General features: G+C 38.1%; 1 protein-coding gene across 7 annotated transcripts in view; it reads left to right on the forward strand.

Moving 5' to 3' along the window:
- Positions 1 to 21,147, forward strand: part of DIAPH2 (diaphanous related formin 2) — an 814,964-nt gene that overhangs the window by 593,051 nt on the left and 200,766 nt on the right. For all 7 annotated transcript variants that reach the window (XM_023634106.2, XM_023634104.2, XM_001914669.6 and 4 more), the window contains one exon: positions 7,798 to 7,962. In XM_023634106.2, the coding sequence (XP_023489874.1) occupies positions 7,798 to 7,962 (165 nt within the window). The remainder of the gene's footprint in view (positions 1 to 7,797; positions 7,963 to 21,147) is intronic.

Raw genomic sequence — 21,147 nt, forward strand, 5'->3', positions numbered from 1 at the left:
TTCCTGGACCAGGCCCTGTATCTAAATTCTTTTAGGCAGTTAAGGGGGAGGTAAAAAGCCCTTCCTGAGTCTTTTAGGCCTTGTTTGACTTCAGGTCAAAGTAATCCACATGCCAAAGTGGCACGTTTTGGGGAGGCTCATTCTGAAGCCTGTCAGTAAATACCCAAGTAATTGTGAAAACTGCTTCCCTAGGTCAGATTTTCAAACGAGTTAGTATAAAAATGCTTTGTGGAACTTATGATATACGTTTTATAAATTGTTTCCAGATTCATAATTGAGATCAAATGGTTTAAAATTAATAATACTTTTAAAATATTAACATTTTACCTGCTAGCATTTTCAAATGCTGAATATATTTTAGTTTATAAACCCTGCAATGAGCAAGTGCTTCTCTTAGGGAGAAGATGGTGTGATTTTAATTTACTGTTATCTTGAATAACTTCAAAGCTGGAAAAGTCAGAAATGTTTGTCTTTGAAGAATGAGGCATTTGAAAGTCAACCAGTAAAAGGAAAATTGCTCTTTATTGTTTTTTCCCCTTGTATTCAATAAGTTTATATGAATTAGATATGCCCACTTTACCACCTTAAGGTTATATTTATTTTAGGGTATAAATTACTGTGAATTATCTTAGAAAGTCTGTTGTTTTCCCAGGGTTCTTCTCTCTAGATGTTTCAAGGACTCCCGGGGTTGTGTAGGCAAATGGTAAGGGGTCACTCTACATTTCGATCCCAGGATAGTCTAATCATCCTCTCCGAAGTGCCCTATTCTTTGATGCTGTGATAGCTGTTGTCACCATCTCCTGTGACACCAAAGGCCAGGAAATCTAGGTATTCAGGAGCAAATGGCCTTTTGCTACAACTCTTGGTGTTCTCTTCAGGAGTTCCTCATGGAACTGTACCAGCATTAGTTACACAGTGTGCCCATAACCAGCCTTCCCATTTCAGCTAGCCATGGCTATAGGCCTCTCCTTTAGTGCTCTCAAGACTTAGCTAAAGGCAGGCTGCCTGGCCCAGAGAAGTCAATCACAAGAGCCTACAAACACTTTTTCTAAAGTCTCTGTTCTAATCAGTCTTAAAAAATCCCAAGTAAGGAGCAAAATAGCTCAGTTCAAATCTCTACTCTCTTCTTCTCCATAGGCACTGTCCGGTTAGATAGACCCACTTTATGTTATAAATAGAACAGAAATCTATAGGTAGCTATAAGGGTGCCTTGTATTTCTATGACAAGAAAATGGCATTTGGTTTCTAGAATTAAGATTGCCCATGAGCCACCAAATAGCCTTTCATAAAATAAATTTTATAATACATTAGTTCTTTACCAGGGATCCCAGTACATAACTTTAAGACTTATTTCCTTTAAAGTGTGTTTTTAATTTCTGTTCTCTAATATGGAAGATAAATAAAATGCCCAGTTTTAAATTTTATCAACTTAAGTATCTACTAGAGCAACAGTAGGTCTAATATACAAATTTAAGCAGACCATCATTCTACTGATAAATATAATCACTATTACATATATAGCTTTAAAATAAAATTGATATGGTTGAAGCCTACCTTTTTTTTTTAAAGATTCTATTTTTTTCCTTTTTCTCCCCAAAGCCCCCCAGTACATAGTTGTATATTCTTCATTGTGGCTCCTTCTAGTTGTGGCATGTGGGATGCTGCCCCAGCGTGGTCCAACAAGCAGTGCCATGTCCACGCCCAGGATTCGAACCAACAAAACACTGGGCCGCCTGCAGCAGAGCATGCGAACTTAACCACTCGGCCACGGGGCCAGCCCCGGTTGAAGCCTACTTTTTAAAAAAGTGTTTAAAATGTCAAAATTGATGAAGATATATAAGCAGATTAAAATGTGCTGTCAAATTCACGGAAATATTACTATAAAAATACTCTTGATAAATAAAGTTTTCTGTGAAATGGGTTTATCTTAAGATTCATAAGAGGAGTTTTAGTTTTCTAAGTACCTAAGTCAACCCCATGACCCGTTCTCCAATGTGATGTTATAATGAGGCTTTACCCCTTAAACAAATATTTCTTGAGAAGCTGTATAGCATAGTGGTATAGCTGTATAGCATGGAGCATGAGTTCTGCACTAACACTCAGTTTGTTCCCATTACTGTGACTTACCAGTTCTGTGACCTGGGGCAAATTCTTACCTCAGAAAGTTGTTGTGAAGATGAATTGAGTTTAACCCATGGGAGGCATTCCACAGCACCTTTATTTATTTATTTATTTATTTATTTATTTATTTATTTATTCATGAGGAAGATTGGCCCTGAGCTAACATCTGTACCAATCTTCCTCTATTTTATGTGGGATGCGGCCGCAGCATGGCTTGATGAGCCGTACTTGGTCCGCACCCCGGGTTCCAAACCTGCAAACCCTGGGCCACTCAAGCAGAGTGCCTGAACTTAATCACTACCTCACTGGGCCGGCCCCTTCATGGTGCCTTTAGAGTTAACTAAAAGGAAAAGTTAGGTATAATTATCATTATTGTTGATTTTAGGCACTGTTCTAGATGCTGATGAGTCAGTGGTCAACAAGACACATAAGACCTACTCATGGACCATATTTTTAAGTGGAAAGACAGGCAATAAACAGGTAAATCAACAAAAGTGATCATGTCTAATAGTGATAAGTTTTCAGAATGAAATAAAATAGGCCAGAGTAATAGTGATGGGAGTGGATATTTTAGATTGGATGGTTGGGGAAAGCCTCTCTGTGGAGGTAACATGTGAGCTGAGATTGAATGACCTGGTAGAAAAGAAACATTCTAGGCACACAGAACAGCAAGTACAAAGGCCTTGAGTTGGGTCTGAGAGCTGGGTATGTTCGAGGAACAGAAAGAAGGTTAGTGTGGCTAGGTATAGTGCTTAAGAGGGAGATTGGGAGGAGACTAGGTTGCAGAGCTCTGTAGAGACCAAATCTTGTAGGGCCTCATGCACCCTGAGAAGGAGTTTAGATTTTATTCCAAGTGTTGTAGGAAACTATTAGAAAGTTTGCAGGAGAGGATTTACATTTGAGATACCAATAGATACCACTAAAAAAAAGCAACATTCAAGTAGATATGACAAGTAGGCAGTTGATTATAAAAGTTAGTACCTCAGGGGAGAAATTGGGGCTAGATATATAATTTAAGAGTCATCAATATAGATGGTATTTAAAGTCGTGTGAATTGCTGAGATCAGTTACACAGACTGTAGAGAGAGGACTCGGGACCAAGCCCTCAGGGTACTCTAACATTTTATAGAAGTTGCCGGAGAAGGAAAGGAGGTAAGAGAAAAAACATTTTAACCCTGAAGGTGTGTGTCATAGAAACGAAGAGAAGTAGTTAAATGTGTCAGATGCTGCTGAGACATCAAAAGGAAGACAGAGGGGTAAACGTTGGATTTCACAACATGAAGGTCCTTGTCATTATAAATAATACACTTCTACCGTGTGAAAAGAATATTAGACTAGGTATCATGCAAGGGACTATCATAATGTCTACTGTATGGGAGGAAAAATAATTATCCCTCTACCCTTCTGAATTCTTGGCTGAGACCACTGCCCCCCACCCCCTCCCCACCCCGGCCCACAAAGAAAGACAGATTAACAAGAGAAAACCAAACAGAAGTTTATTAACGTGTATACCTTGTGTACATGGAGATATCCAGGGAAACATGAGTAACTTCCTAAGGTAGCCTAAACCACCAGTTTAAATACCATCTTCAGCTAAAGACCAAAGAAAGAAAGGTGTCAGGACACCAGGTATAAGGGGAAGGAGGGTCACCAGGAAAAGCACCAGAAACAAGGGTAATGTTTGTTATGCAGATTGAAATCTGCAGGTTCTCCATAGATACCATTGATTCTCTGGTGATTGAGAGTTGTCCTTCTCTTCCTGGCAGGGAGAAGCCTTACAAATAGAGATTTCCTTTATAAATGTAAATATCCGGTACAAAAGGATAACTTTTACTCTTCTCCAGGTTTTTCTTGTATCTTCTTTTTCTCAATCAGCTGTAAATAATCTATGCCAAAGAGGCATATTTTGGGGTGGTACATTCTGCTCCCTTTTACTACATTCTAACCCTAGGTGGATGAGTGCCTTTTGTTTAGTTTCCACGACTCTAAAATTTGAGTAGTGGTATTTCTCTACCCTTTTGATAGGTTGGTTATGAAGAGTATGGGACGTAACAAAAGGAAAAGTGTATTTTAAATAGTGATGTCCTATACACATGCAAATTGATGATGGGAGAATTATTTGTAATATTAGATTATAAACTTCTTCGGGGTCTGATTTGAATGATTATTGTATCAGTCACAATCCTTAGCATAGTACTAACTAGCATCTTGTATTTAGCGTCTACTCAAAAAAATAAAAAATTTCCAAATGAGATAAAGGGATAAAAAGGAATGATGGTGTTACCAAACCAGGTTTGTTTTTGCCCACTGCCCAGAAAGCCAAACACCAAGACAATGAGAATGCAGCAGAGAGAGGATTTACTCACAAGGCAGCCACATGAGGAAGCGAGGGCATGAGCCTCAAATTTGCTTCCCTGAAGATAGGGACTCAGGGATATTTACGGGATAGGGGCAAGGTGGTCTGAAATGTGGAGAGAGGTGATTGGAGGTGAGGAGAGGTGAGGTAACTGATGATCTGCGCAAGCGTAGTCAGACTCCACGCCTCTTCATAGGACCCATGTTCACAAAATGGCGGCATTAGCATGAGCTGAGGATGGAGTTTTTAGTCTCTTGACATCAAAAGGTCACCTATCAGACATCTGCACGGGCCCAGTTGATGAGTTGGTGGTCTCAACCTACCTGAAGTGGACAAGGAGTTCTAATTCCTGAAAAACAGCTCACACACCCATTAGCATGGTGACCCAGCCTCCAGGGAGATGTTACCTATTGGAGCCTAGTGGGAGTCAGATAGCATATTGCCTAAGCAGCACAGTTAACAATGGGTGGTTAAACAGCTAAAAGCTATAATCAGTAATTGCAAAAAGGAAAAAACTGTACTACCTAGATACTTAATCATCAATGGCTGTTTGCTGGTTTCAGTGGTGTCCAGTTCTTTTTTACCTGCAGTCCCAAGTAGGGTTTGGTGATGTGGATGCAATTGTGAAAGATTTCAGGGCTGACTCCTGCCATCTATCCCTTTTACAGAGTAATCACTTTGAAGATAAATGAAGGACTTGGAGATTGGGCTGTTTTCCATTTGTTATTTCTAAGACAAACCCATTCCCAGAATTTTTCAGCTTTACTCACTTTGGTACACAGGCAGAATTTCTGAAACCAGTTTTTGTTCTAGGAGAACAAATTTATGAAATGGTGTATCACCACACGGGCATATTTTAGCTCGTGAAAAATTGTGTCATGATAAATGGGAGACATACAGTTTTTTACCTTTTTTTATCTTTGGCTTTTTCTCTGTCTTGTACAGGTGTTGAGCCTTCTGAAATATACAAACAGTTTAGTACTTTGCATTGCAAATAGAGTACAAGTAAGTGACCTTTGCAAAGTGTTTCTGCCTAGCAAGTCTCTGGCATGAGTGTGTTTTATTTAGGGAAGAAAGACTAGAAAACAAAAATCTCACTTTCATTCCGTGCTAAGAAATCAAGAGCATTGTCTTATTTCTGCTGCCCTTAAACAGGATGTTTAGCACTTTCTTAAAAAATAAAAAAATATATGGTGATATTCTCAGAGGTAAAATCGGAACGTGTATGTAGACTTATGTACCCTTTGTTGGTAAAAAGATAGTAGAGTCAGTCAGAAATGCATTAATTTTTTTAGGTCTGTTGACATCAAGAAAGATTTAATGTCACTTGTTAGAAGGGAAGAGATTGCTGTGTTGTAATGTGAGTGCTAATACTTGAGAGGCATAAGAAAGGATATAGCTAGGGGGCCTCTCCCTTTTAAAATCCTGCTGTATCCCGTAAGTATCAGCTACAAAGTAATTTTCCAGAATGGTCTGATTTCCCCATTGACTTCCATTGTACAACTAGACCTGTGTTCCCAGGGAAAAGAAGTTTAGCCCCCGGTCACAATAAAACACACTAAAGAATTCAGAAAATCTTATAAAATCAAGTATTTCAAGACACAATGATCAGTACCTGATAAAATAATACTATCACAAAATATTCATACATTATAATGGATCTTAAAATAGCCTGCCCCAAACTGTGATTTTCTTCTTCTTTTACAATCCCAAGTCTGTTACCTTTCCATTTAAAGACATTTTACTTCTGTGATCATGGTTGATTTTCAATAGATTTAACTCTAATTTTAAAAAGTAGATTTAGTTTCCTTTATTCTTCATGATTAGGCCACCTTACCTTTCTCTGAAGCATTTTTATCAGTTAGCATTCAAAAATTATTAGCCATAGAAGGAAGACCAGAAGAAAATACTTCAAATGTTCATAATATTTGCTTCTGAATTATTGGAAATTTTAGTTTATTTATGTTTTTGTATTTCTCAGTTACCTAAAGAGATCATTTTCTATATCTTCTATAATCAGGAAGAAAGTATTATAATTTCTTTCTTAATTATATAAATTTATATTTATGTATAATGAGATACCTTTAGTTGGACACATTTATATATTTGGTTCATTTTAAGCTTTGGTAGTAGCTGTTGATATCACTATTCTGATAACCTTTTTAAAACAATGATGTAATACATTTCTGGATAAATAGCTTTTTTAGACCATACTACTCAAAGTGTAGTCCTGGACAGGCAGCCTCAGTATCACCTGGGAACTTGTTAGAAATTAGAATCCCCAGGCCCCTGGCCTCAGGCTCAGCAAACAGCAAACCGTGTTTTAAGGAGCCCTTTAGACGATTAAGGTTCTAGAGCTACAGCAAAATCTCTCCCTCCCACTCTCTCCCCACTCCCTTCCTCCCTCTCCTTCTCCCTTTTTCTTCATCTCAATCCCTCTCCTTCCTTCTTCTCCCTCTCTCTACTTCTCCTTCCTTCTTCTCTCTCTCTCTCCCTCTCCTTCCCCTTGCATTTGGGTTATGTATATATGTATACACACACACGTATGTATATAACCTTTATATAGAATTCAGTGTAACCTCTCTATCTATATAGAATATGCATATTTTAAAAGAGAATATATATATATATATACTTTTTTCCTCCGTTTTTTGTTGCTGTTTGTTTCTACCCTACATTGTTGATGAACAGATATGATAGTTTTCTGGTATTTATACTTACGTACTTTCATTTAGCAAACATGTTCTACCAAACGTGTTCCACATGATTATACATTAAATAGTTCTGCCTAATTTATACATTATCAAAACTCACCGTCCAATATAATGACTCTAGCAAGTTGTTATGGGCTGAATCGTGTCCCCCCAAAGTTCATGTGTTGAAGCCATAACCCCCAGAACCTCAGAATGTGACTGTATTTGGAGACAGGGCCTTTAAAGGTAATTAAGTTAAAATGAGGTCCTTAGGGTGGAATTTAATCCAATATGACTAGTGTCCTTCTAAGAAAAGATTAGGACACGGACAACACAGAGAGGGACCACCGGGTAAGGACACAGCGAGAAGGCGGCCATCTGCAAGCCAAAGAGAGAGGCCACAGAAGAACCCAAACTTGCCAGCACCTTGATATTGGATTTCTAGCCTCCAGAATTGTGAGAAAATAAATTTCTGTTGTTTAAGCTACCTGTTCTGTGATATTTTGTCATGGCAACCTTGGGAAACTAATACATAAGTATTTACAGAAATGATGGTGTAATTCAATCTTAACATCTATTGATTGCCTTTGAGGTACTATTGGACCATGTTCCTTAACAGAAAGCTACAGCTTTACAAAGAGTGCCAGAGAGCAGTATGATAAACTGTCCAACATGCACAAGCAAATGGTAAAGCTCTATGAGAATCTTGGAGAATACTTTATTTTTGACTCTAAGACGGTGAGCATAGAAGAGTTTTTTGGCGATCTCAACGACTTCCGAACTTTATTTCTGGTGAGTAATACATCTTAAAGCATCACAAGGGCTGTTGCTTTTGTTTTTAAATAATTTCTTCTGTTGACATTTTACATACCTATTGACCATATTGATTTCATGTTATAGTCCTTTAATAGGAATTGACAGATATTTTGTATCTGTGGTATGGATAAAAATTGTTGGCTGCCTTAATGTATAATAGGGACCTAAATGACTTATCTTCAACTTTAAGTATACACGAGAATTTTTCTCCTCAAATTTTATAGAAAATGGATGAATTGGTACTTAAATGACCCTGATTTTTATACAGCATAATATTATAATTTGATGTAGCTTAAAAATTAATATCTAAAATCATCTTTAACCTAACACATTACAGTGCTATGATTTATAAACAAGTTTCTTTCATAGTCTAGATGAGCAACTGATTCTAAATTGGACTATGTAAATGACCTTGAATACCCAAGGTTTCTTTCAGAATGTGGGCTCTTGTTTCAAACTGTAACTCTTGGGGATAACAGTAAATATTAGCATTAATTGGAGGTGAGCGCTCAAGGTGCCAGTTATGATGCTAGAGAGAAGCAAAAGCTTTGCTGTCTAAATGCTGTGGAAATACTGCTCTGCATCCAGTGAAGGAGGAGAAGATCACAGGCTCTGATTATGATAGTCACAGAAAGATAAGCACAATAGTTGATATCCAACAGGTAAAGGTCCGCATATTTCAAAGAAGGAATTCTAGCCATTATCCCCAGCAGGAAGATGAATTAGCCAACTAATTCATTGCCATTTGAGACATGTTTCTATTCCCAAAGCAGTTATTTGCTAAATAAGGCTCCTTCTCTCAATTGATGGTGTTGCCCATGAATTCATTTTATTTTCGTGTGACTTGCACAGTCTGTAAGATACACATATGCTTGTGCATTTCATTCAAAAAACCATTTGGTTTCATCTACTGACTTAGGACACATCCCCCAGAGCACACTCCAGCTTTGGTAATAGAAGCTAAACCAAAAACTTTCACAATATACTGTTTGTTTTCTTTTTTGCTGAAAATATTAGCTTATTTTGGTCTTTGGTCTTTTCCGCTTAACAGAAACACATATTTAACTTTTTAGCTGGCCAATAAGTAGTATAATGTGTTCTATGGGCAGAGAGTGGTCAAACTGTTTTCAAAACTTAAAAGTTATAAATATGACATGAAAATATGAACACCCAGTTCATGTGTACTTGAATTATTTTCAAAACAATATGTTGAAAAGGAATGGGGACTAGAAAATGCACTTCAGTTGACACATTGAAAAGATAAATCCGATAAATTCTTTTTGTAACATCCATGTCTATGGGTGAATGGAGATAAATAAATAGAATTAACATTGTCAATCTCTATTAAAAAGTGCCTTGTTTTAACATGGATTGGATCCTAAAACACTGCCTGTCACATGATGTACCCCCTTCCTGATACACAGACATGGAGTGGAACTTGGTGTACTTCTCTCATGTTACAGCATTTGGTTAAGGACAATTCCTCTGTGACAACCTGGGTTTAGCCCTATTAGCCAGATGTTTAGAAGGCTTGCTGAGAACTATACTTGTATCTCTTCTCGATCAGAACTTGTTTTAAAAAAATGTAAGGATATCATTATTAAGAAGACCTGATTCTGTGTCCTGGTGCTGTCACTAACAAGCTATGTGACTTTAGGTAAGTCATTTATCCTTGCTTGCTAGCTAGCTAGCCAGCTATTTATTTGTTTGTTTAGTAAAATGAAGGGATTATACTACCAACTTCTAAGGACTTATTCCTCTTTAGAGTCTAGGAGTTGTGGCTGGAATTTCAGAGAGAGAGAGAGAGAGTCATGTGTATTACATAACTAAATGGAGTATATTTTTGGTCTTCTAGCTTCACTGCACCTGTAGCTTGAGTACAGGGAAATAATTGGCCACAAATTGTCCTCTTGTAACTAAGCTGACATTCTGAAGTCCAGTTTTGTGTGCATGTGAGTTAACTTCTTGAGAACCTGCTAAGATCGAGTTTCTGAGCTTTCAAAACAGGCAGCCAGCTCCTATACTGTGTCTGGCCGGCCATTGCCATCTTTCTTACACGACACCACTGCTACCACTTCTATCTACAAATTGCTGCCAATTTGCTGGCATGAGAACTAGATGTGCAATTTATTAGCTGTTTTGAGCTTGGGTTGGTCGTGTAACCTCTCTGGGCTTCCTCACCTATAAAATATGGATGATCATTCCTGCCATGTCTTCCTCACCACCATGTGAAAACACCTCATAATCTATGCCAAGCAGATGGGGAGTATTATTAGCCATTATCTATCCATCCATTCGATTATTTATTGAGAACCAACTTGATTTTGGTAATGCTCTAATCCAGAGATAAAAGGAAGAGAATAGTCTCTCTCTATCCACAAGTGGAGGGAGCCAGACAAGTAAAAGCAATATAATTTGATGAGTGCTGCTATAGGAATATGACAAGGTGTTATAATAATACAAAGGAGGAACTGCCTAACCCTGCCTGAGATGACCAGAGAAGCCTTCATAGAGAAAGTGACATTTGGGCCGAGTCTGGAAAAATCCATAGGAGTTTGACAAGCAGATTTTGACAAGCAGGTTTAAGGGTTTTACACCTGACCTGTAAGCTGAACACTCCTAAATCAACATCACCAACTTGAGTCAATCATTTGTGCTCACCATGTTCCTGTTTCATAGTGAGCTGAAGGTGATTTCAGTCTCCCAGGGGAGGGAAACACCCTGAAAGAGAGACAAAAATTGTAATCGTCAGAAGTTCCCATTTTCTTAGTGCTTTGTGTGTTTGGCTTCAGGGTTCTTAGCGCTAAAAGCATATTGGACTATAGATGGAAGCAATAAAATACCAGTATTGCTGAGAAGAAAATAAGAGTTCTGATTCATGTGCTACCAAAAATTACTTCCAAATGAGCTCAGAGTTTCATCTTAGGAGATCTATTTGGCATGTGTAGCATAAACAAAATGCACATACCAAAAAATCTTCCTCAGAGAGAGATCCTCTACAGGATGGAGAAAATGGAAATAAACAAAAGGGGGTGACATTGTGGATTAAGACCTTTTCGAAAATAATCACACTCAAATTAATGAAAGCAAAATTGGGTAACCTCTATAAGATGCTGCTCTATTAATTATTCATATCATTAACATTATATATTACTCAACTAACAAGGATATTAAAGATATTCAAGATGAATGTGCTATATATTGGGATGAAGATATGTTTAATTGGAAACTTTTCTAGATTCAGAATTAAGACTCTCTTTCTAGGTAGCTTCTCTGAGATCATCAGAGTTTAAAAAACTGCTTATAATATAGGTAAGATTAATTAATAATCCCTAAATTTAAGTTGAATATTTTGTGAAAGAAAATAAAATTCCATATTTATGTAATGTCTAAACATCTTTTTTGCATATTCTCCTTTATGCTTCAGCATTCTACTAGTTCAAATAGTTGACTGCACAGTCTTTTCTTTCGAGATATTTTGAATAGAATATTCAAAATCAGTGAACCTTATATGTTTCACCACCGTGCAGTATCTTGCTTGGGCATAAAAATTAATTTCAGCTGTTGGGAAAGTGTTCGAGGCAAGTATTATACTTCAATAACTTTCATAGCTCCAAATAAGTTATCGAAAATCTCCCTTTTCTCTTTTAAATCTGTCAGTTTCCTGCTGCTTCTGTGTGTTTTGGTTTTGTTTTGTTTTGTTTTTTAAAGAACAATGTGTTACCCAGGCACTCAATAAATATGTGTTGTATATGTGTCCTCATTCTATATCTCATATCCTAGAACTATAGAAACGAAGTTTTCTAGAACTGTTAGATTCATTGGCATAACTTAAGAAAATGTTGCTACTACTCTTACTCATGCTAGCAGATTTCCCCTCAACAAAATAAATATTTGCTACTATTAATTTGATAAACAGACTAGCAGTTTTTTTTAACAAGCAATTTTATTTTATTTTATTTTTTTAAGGTATACTTTTTGGTGAGGAAGATTGTCCCTGAGCTAATATCTGTTGCCAGTCTTCCTCTTTTTTATTTTTCCTCCCCAAAGCCCCAACACATAGGTGTATATCCTAGTTGTAAGTCATTCTAGTTCTTCTATGTGGGCTGCTGCCACAGCATGGCTTGATGAGAGGTCTGTAGGTCCACACCCAAGAACCGAACTGGTGAACTCTGGGCCGCCAAAGTGGAGCATGCAAACTTAACCACTACGCCACTGGACCAGCCCCTAACAATTTTTTTTAATTGGGACTTTTAACAATTTTGGAACAGCTCTTAGATGAGCATTGAAGTGGCCAAGTGTTAGGGGGTTAAGTGATATTTCTAATGTCACGGAGTTTTATGCCATTGTGCAGTCTTGTTGCATCTTCCTACTAAGTATCTTTTGAATCCATCCACTTCTCTGCAAGCCGACTGAGGCTATTTCAGTTCTGGGCCTCCACCATCCCTCAGCTGCACTATTAGAATGATGCCCTGACTGGTGTCTGAGTCCAATTCTCTTACCATTTCTAACGTCTAATCTATTCACCACTTTATAGTCAGAGTAAAATTAAAAACAAAACAAATAAGAGAACATTACTTTTCTGCCTTAAGATTCCTTAGTGACTTGCCTGTGGCCTCAGGATAAAATCTAAACAGTTTAAAATTAAAATGGTTTGCCAAATCAAAAGAACTCTGGTTCCTTAAAGGCCAGACCATCTCTATCTGGCTGAAAGAGTCATGATCGCTAAGCGTGAACTCTCCTCCCACACTGGGAAAAGTCAAGTATGGAAAGTAGAAGCAGCAGAATAAGACAACAGCAAGTGCCTAAGAGGACCTGAGCCTCGTAGAACAAGTACAAACTTTGCAAGCACAGTGTCAAAACTGAATGAAGGCTCAGAGGCAAATGTATGGTTGATGTTATGCCTTAATTGCTCCCAAAGCTAGTATGGCATGGGGAGTGATGTCAGCTGAGGTCACTCTTTTTTTTTTTTTAAAGATTTTATTTTTCCTTCTTCTCCCCAAAGCACCCTGGTACATAGTTGTATATTTATAGTTGTGGGTCCTTCTAGTTGTGGCGTGTGGGACGCCGCCTCAGCATGGCTTGATGAGCGGTGCCATGTCCGCGCCCAGGGTCTGAACCAGCAAAACCCTGGGCCGCCGAAGTAGAGGGCGTGAACTTAACCACTTGGCCAAGGGGCCTGCCCCGACAGCTGAAGTCACTCTTAATTCTCAGTTAGGGATGTTCTTCCTTTTATCTTGTAATTGTTCATCTAAAATCTAAACTTGTCTGAGAGCTCCTTGTGTAGCCATGTTGGCTTATGGAGATACTTAATCTTGAGAAGCCCTCATTTCTCTCAAGCCATCTTCCTCTTTACAAGGCCTCAATCATGTCTAAATCTAAACTATCATGGGAAAGCCAAAGTAAGAGTCTGCATTGAGTTAGGCTCAAAAGGCTTAATTGCCAATATACAGAACATTTTACTCATTCATTTAAGGCAATTTGCCTTTAAAGAAAGGAGCATGAATTTTTGCATAAAAAGATTTTGTATGTAATTCCTGATCCAGTAAGACTAAGTTATTTTGACACATTTTAAAATCTTCAATTCACAAAGCACTTGACATTTAAAGGAAAGTTTAGTGCAGTATTATAAAAATGGTGGACTTAGGTAAGAAATCAATTATGTTCTTTAACAAAGAAAAGTCTTAATCAGTAATATCAACTCTGTTATCTAGTATTCCATCCTCCAAAATCTCTGTTAGATGCCTCATAAATTGATGCTTCCTGGCTTTGCCAATAAAATGGTAGTATTATGAAGATGCCCTTGAGAAGCTGCAAAGACCCTGAGGCGGCTCTTGAATAGTATGGTTTTATATGTAGACTAAATGTCTCCAGGTCTCATCACCTGTGAATTCAGATAGGGGTCACCTTAGTAACAATAATCCAAATATCCCAAAGATCTCTTCTTTACCCCCACTGGCAGGACTCAAGCTCCCTGCAAAGTCTCCACTCCCACAAATACCTCTGGAGTCATCTCATATGGGCTCAAAAACATGTCATCTATCATTACCACTTTACATTTGCCCACAAATATTTGAGTGCTTATTATTCTCGGGTGATGATTATGCGGGCTCAGTGAGCCAAAGAATTGAAATAAAGATTTCTTGGGCTCTCAAGGTCTGGTAGCAGTACTCCTTTATTCAGAGAATAGCATGGGGACAGGACCCATGGGCAGTAAAGAGCTACAGGCATAGGGACAGGACCCATGAGCTGCAGGCATGGGGACAGGACCCATGGGCAGTGAAGAGCTGCAAACATGGGTTGAGGGTAGGGATAAATTTATAAGGCATAGGTATGTGAGTTATTTCTTTACAAGACAAGGAAAATTATGTAAAACAAGTCGTTAAAATGGCATCAGTGCAGGTGGGGTCTGGTTATCGGGTGGTCCTATAACTTTGGATGGAATCAGGTAAGGACATCCTATGCTTCCTGAGGATGATATTGATCGGTATGTAGGGCAGGCCGCCTTGGGCTTCTCTCCCTGAGGCAGCCTTGATCCTCATCAGTGAGAATATAGCACTGAACCAAACAGACCAAGCCCTTCCCTTGCTGTCCTGCTGCAGCTCCAGCTCCCCTCTGCTAAATGCCTTTTGCCGGCAAAGCCGCTTGGGCTTGCCCTCCATGAAGACGCCCATGTCTGGGCCAGCGTTGTGGTCTCCTCCTGCTCCAATTTTGCCGCGGATCCTTGCAGTCACATAGTGGGGTTCTGCTCAGTGCAGCAGTAGCCGTGTTTCACAGGAACCTTCAGAAAAACAGTTCCTTTCACTTCTTTTTTGATCCCTTTCTCCTTGGAGGCTTAAAAAATTTTTTCAAGTCCTACAGACCTGAAGGGGGTCCTAAGACCATAAACCCCTCCACTGCCCTTCTTCCTCCCATTTGTTCAGGCACCTAGGCGTGTATCTTCCTATTCCTAGAAGCCAGGGATAAATCAAGCATCAGCATTAATCCTTTCATGCAGATAGAGCCCTCAGGGCCCACCAACTCCCTCTATTTAATCACACACACCCAGATGATTCCCTTTGAGCTCAGCTGGGACCACCCTGGCTACATAGCCTTAGGTTTGTTTTGATCTATTGCAACTCTTTGAAAATAGGCAATCCATGTAAAATATATGGTAACTCTATTAAGCAGGCTGTTTGACCAGAATACCTCATTCCCCAGCTGTGCGGAGAACAGACTTTACTGTATTATACAGACATCATCGAATTCTTCCTTAGAAAAAGATGTCACCTATCAACTTTTGTATTCTGTTTGACTGTTTATTTTGGGCCAGAAGTAGATCTCCTCTTTTTCTGATAGAACTGTTCCTTGCCTGAAAAAACTAAATATGCTATCATAAGGAACTAAAGGGCTATGTAAGAATGGCATACGTGGTTTAAAGAAAACCCAAATTCCTCAATATGATCAAAATGCCTACTGGTTTTTAAATATGTACCTACTTTAGATTAATATTATAAAATTTTAAAATACCATGTTTCTAAACATATTTCTAAAAGTTGTCAGCCATGTTTATGGCAAGCCGAATATTGCCCTTTAAAAACCTAAGAAAATATAATAGTTGATGCTGAGAATATTAACAAAATCAGTTCAATGCCTACATTTCTTATTAAAGTCTAGTAAGAACTAGAACCAGGAAACAAAATGCAATTATCTTTAGTTCTACCAACATCTTACATAGAATTTTTCAAAGAAATGTTCCTCATAAATGTTATTATTGAATGATGTCTAAATACCAGGGTAGGAAAGTTAGAAGTGGTAGGGGTCCGGGCCAATGGTGTGGGAGTTAAGTTCATGCATCTGCTTTGACAGCAGGGAGTTTGCTGGTTCGGATCCCCAGCACCGACCTACACACCGCTTATCAAGCCATGATGTGGCAGGTGTCCCACATAAAGTAGAGGAAGATGGGCACGGATGTTAGCTCAGGGCCAGTCTTCCTCAGCAAAAAAGAGGAGGATTGGCAGCAGATGTTAGCTCAGGGCTAATCTTCCTAAAAAAAAAAAGATAAGCAGTAGGCTATACAAACTGACCTTTTCCAGTGGCCTTGAGCTTGGCCAAGGCTGTTGATTGTTATCAAAGTCTGCCTGTTAACAACCTGAGCAGGAAGGTCCCAGAGGCTGAGGCTACGGGTACCACCCTTGCAGCTTGCCGAGTTTTTCTTCATTCTGCTTTATCCTCATTTGTTTGTCCATTTGTGAATCAATCTTTTATCAAAAGAGACGCCCTGGTCCCCGTACAAGGTGGTAGGAGGCAGGACTCTCCCTGGAACCCTTTTGCCTGACGTACCCACCCCTCGCCCCCTCCCCTCCTCCCACTTCCTCTCCAGTTGCTTTACCAACTTGTTCAAGTCACTTCATCTAAGAAGGCCTCCCTAAGGCTCCCATTTTGGCCCTCATAACCCTTCTGGGTGCTGTCATACCTCCACCCCAGCACATTTTACCCGTAATATGTTCATCTCCATATCCCCGGTGATCAGCACTATAAGTAGCCTCCTGTGGGTCAAGCACAGTGCTAATAACTAAGGACGTATATGAATGAGTTATGAATTAATAAAACAATGAATGAACCAAATGACCAAAGATGAAAAAATCAAAACGTTTGCCCTCCCAAGCTTACATTCTAGTGGGAAAGGCAAAGAAACAAATACTAATAATGAAATATAATGCATATATACAAAGAGCTTGTGAGCACAGAGCATAAAGGCATTTATTCTGTCTGATTTAAAGAAGGCTTCAAAGAGGAGGTGACCTGTGAACTGGGTCGGGTCATTGTGTTGCTGCTGTATGACCTTTCACCTTTAAAGGCGTTCTTTTTGTTCTTCCCCACCTGATTTGGTGTTTATGTTTAGTAGTAAACATAGATTGTTTCCTCTTTTTCCATGCGAGTTCAAAGTGGAAAAATGGCTATTTCATTTCTGGCGGATGTAGCTATCAGGTGATTATTATGATCTAAAGATTATCCATCATCTGCTTGGACAAGCAGTCCCAAGCTTCAATTACTCCTTGTGACTGACAGCTGTCCTGACCAAGAGGCCAGTCGATGCAGATTATCTAGGGCAAAATCAATTGCTTTTAAGACTGAATTGTCGGGTGTTATTTTGGGCAGTGGTTCTTGCCCAAGGCTAATTTTCAACCCCCAGGGGACATTTGGCAAGGTCTAGAGACATTTTGGTTGTCAGAACCAAGGAGGAGGTGTTTCTGGCATCTAGTGGCATCTAGATGAAGCCAGGGATGCTGCTTGACATCCTACAATGTCCAGGACAGCCCCCACAACAAAGAATTGTCAACCCAAAATATCAATAGTGCCAGACTGAGAAATCCTGATTTAGGGTTAGCTGCTAAAGAGTTTTTGTTCTTTACTTTTCATTTGGTAAACAATTAGAGGGTTCAAATTAGTAAGCAGAATTTGTACTAGATAAGTTAATAATGCGACTGTCACATCAATTTAATATTTTAACAAAAATTTCATTTATTAACTTGATCATTGTAAGGTATTGGTTTAGTTATGAATATTTTCTATATCATTGAAAGATATCCTGGTTCGTATGGCTTATAACCTTTTAAATCATGCATGTAAATTATGGGAAAATTGGAAACTACAGACAACAAAGTCAATTAAAATTCTACTATCCAGAGATAACATTAATACCTTGGCATATGTTCTTCCAAATATTTCTCTGTACAGATACATACTATGTATTTAGATTATCAATATGTTTTTCTTAAAATAATAATGATACAAGTCTTATGAAAATGTAAGCCCTAAAATTTATATTTACTTTAAAAATCCTAGCGGCTTATGCCTGTATGGATATGACCACCGTCAGCGTTCAGTGCATATGCCATTATGCCATCGATTATGTTTTCAGTTGTGGTTAGTAATGTTAATTGGCTCATTTCATGATGTCTTTTTCAAAACACCTGGGTTTTGGTACCATGCTAACAATAATGACTTGGATTAATGACTGTTGGACCAATGGAATCTTGCCTTTTCTTTCCGTTTTCTACGTAATTCCCTCATCAAACTTCCCATGGCAAGGGGCCTTGAATTGGTAATTGTTGAATTGCCAGTTGGGTCCACTCACACTAGCATTTCCGAAGCATTCTGCTACCTGTCTCTGCTGTATACTTTGATTTAAGAACCATTATTTACATCAACTGGGCTGTCTTCGGTTTAGAAATGCAAGCTGTTTGTTAATTATATAAAGGTTTATAATTTAATCATAAAAAGCTCTAATAAAAGTAATATTTTGATTTAAACTCAGAACAGGTGTCCTTCTAAAGATATATATTTTTTCACTTTCTCTCATCCTCTTCCTTGAACCAGATTTCAAAGTCATAGAGTACAGTCTCTTAAACTTTTTTTTTTAGATCTGAAACGTGTTAAAATCCTGATGATGAAGCAATTCCTGGTTTTGCTCATATATCTGTTTTAACTTCATTTTCTGCAAGTGTTTGCTCTCGTGATACTCATTTTCCTGATATTCTTGGCGGGGCTTTTGGGCACATCAGAGACTGCATGGTGTTCCTGAAAAGCCAGGGAATAGGCCAGTCTTCCATCCAGATCTTGGCATTTGGAAATGGAAGGTGTTCAAAGTCCATTATTCTTCAAGATCTTATAAATCCTGTGCTCAAATGAATGGATTGCTCGATATAATGGTTTAATTGAAGTCATTTTATTTTTTTTTTCAAATTTCATTAATAGCGCAAAAAAGAGCCAATTTGCTTATACTGGAGATGGTATGGTTTGGAATAGTATATAATTTGTTTTTGCTCAATTGTCTTTGGTCTAGGAGTAAAAAAACTAAAGTTTCATGTACATTAGAGACATATAAATGTAACAGTGATTAGGAAGAGCAAGACAGATGATTAACTAAAATGTGGATGAAATAATAAATATAACTGTAGTGACCAATATACTCCCTAGATGGGAGATATGAGTTGATGTGCCCAAGAAATTAGAAACTTTGTTTTGCAGGTTATTTTCAGTGCTACAAGCTCCTCCTTCATCAGATGACATCCACAAGAAAGGATTTCTTGTGCTTGCTTCTTAGTTTAAAATACGAGATTTAGAAATAAAAAAGCAATTTAAGATTAAACCTCTTTAACACCTCTTAATCATGTGGTTGCTCTTTCATACTTATATAAAAAAAGTCTGAAGCATATTATATTTTCATAGAAATATACTTTTATTTCATTTGAACATTATTTAGGCAAAATATGTTTTTAGGCAACCTTTAGGGAACAGGCTTTAATGCATGGGCCAAATTACTTTATAACTATTACTATAATTTCTTGAGTATATGGATATTGTTGTTCAAGTATTTTGTAAGCACCTGAAAATAATTTGCTTTAACTGTGCTTTTAAACAGACTAGCTTGTTTTGGTGTTTGCTCTTTTTCATAGTCTATTAGAATGCTTTTGACTGCCAAGTAACAGAAAGCATAACTAAACTTGGCTTAAGAATGTGGTTTTACTCTCACACATCACAAGAAGGGTAGAGGTAAGGCAGTTACAAGATTGGCTAATTCAGTAGCTTGGTGATATCACCTAGAACCTCGGATTTTTCAAATATTTCTGTTCTGTCATCTTGGCATGTTGGCTCATGGTTGCAAAATGGCTGTAGTTGTTCCAGGCATCACATGCAAATATAGTGATATCCAACAATGAAGAGAGTGTGGACTCCCATGGAACTTTTTTTGTTAAGGAGAAAAACTTTTCCCAAAGCCCCTGGGCAGAATTTTCCTTCAAATTCTGTTGTCCAGGATTGGATCACATGCCAGTCTCTAAACTAATCCCCATCAAGGAGAATCTCAGGCTACTCATGACTCACCCCTGGGACGGGGGCAGGGCCCCTTCCCTGAGCATGGGAAGCCAAGCAGGGCTCTGGAGCAAGTAAGAAGGTTGATGTCAGATAGATCAGGGTAGGCACCTAACAGTATCTATAAAATAGACAACACAAAATACATGGCTGCTCAGCATTGTTTGAGTTCTCAAAACTTCCAAATTTGCCAAAATACAAATGAATGAGATGTTTTTACGAAATGCACACTGTGTTCATTTAAATAATTTTAAAAAAATCTTGAGGAATAGAAATGTAAATAGAAGACATTGTTCATTTATTTTCAGGTTGGCCCTCCCTGCTTGTTTTCTGTCTTTAGCTGGAATATACTTATACAAGAAGCTCTGCTTTTCCAGCTTCCTTGCTTACTTTTTCTTTCATTCATTCAAGAAATATTTATTGAGTGCCTTCTAAACAAGAGAGCCTGTTTTCACCACTGGCACTGTTCAGTTTACTAAAATCTCGGCCCTTGTGGAGCTTCATTTGTAATGGGGAAAGTGAGACAATAAACTATAAACATAATTATTAGGAAAATTGTATGTTAGAATATAATAAGTGCTATGGAAAGGAAAAATGTGCAAAATGGAATGGCCAGGTGACAATGGCCGAAAGGTTTCAGCATTAGTTATAAAGTTCTTTGTACAATCAATATTTTTAATTAAGATTTAGATTTTGGCATTATAGCTTTTTTCTTAAGTGTAGTAATCACTGAGTTTGCCTGTTTAGAAGACTTTACTAGTTCTAATTAGATGATTTTCGTACAAACCCTCACCAGTTCATAGGCTGTGTATCCTTACGTGATATAGGAGAAATAAAAATGAATGCTGCCCCACTTGAGACAAAGAGTCTTGCCAAAGGCTTTATCATTTTGGTTAAATAATTGTAACCTTATCTTCTGGAATATGGAGGATATGCAGAGAGCTTTACCTAGAATCATGGTGCATTGCCTACTTTTAGACACAGGTCAAATTCAAAACTTGAAAGAGGAAACTCATGAGAATCTGTCCGTCCTTTTCCTAATATTATTTCCAAAGCTATGGCTCTTGTCCTTGTTAATTATTTAAGTTAACACCTGTCCTTTTTCAAGAGAAAACAAAACAAAACAGTACTTCAGAAAAATGCTAATACAACCTCAGTGACTACTTGAAGATAACTCAGATACCTTGTTTTGGAAGATAGACATTAACATCCCCAAATGAGTTTCTAGACAAGAAGATCTGACAAAACGTGGCATGTATAGCAAAGCGTGTAGTGCAGTAAAAGCATATTTTTAGTGCCAAAAAT

Source organism: Equus caballus, chromosome X (assembly GCF_041296265.1).
Source record: "Equus caballus isolate H_3958 breed thoroughbred chromosome X, TB-T2T, whole genome shotgun sequence".
Taxonomy (NCBI): domain Eukaryota; kingdom Metazoa; phylum Chordata; class Mammalia; order Perissodactyla; family Equidae; genus Equus; species Equus caballus.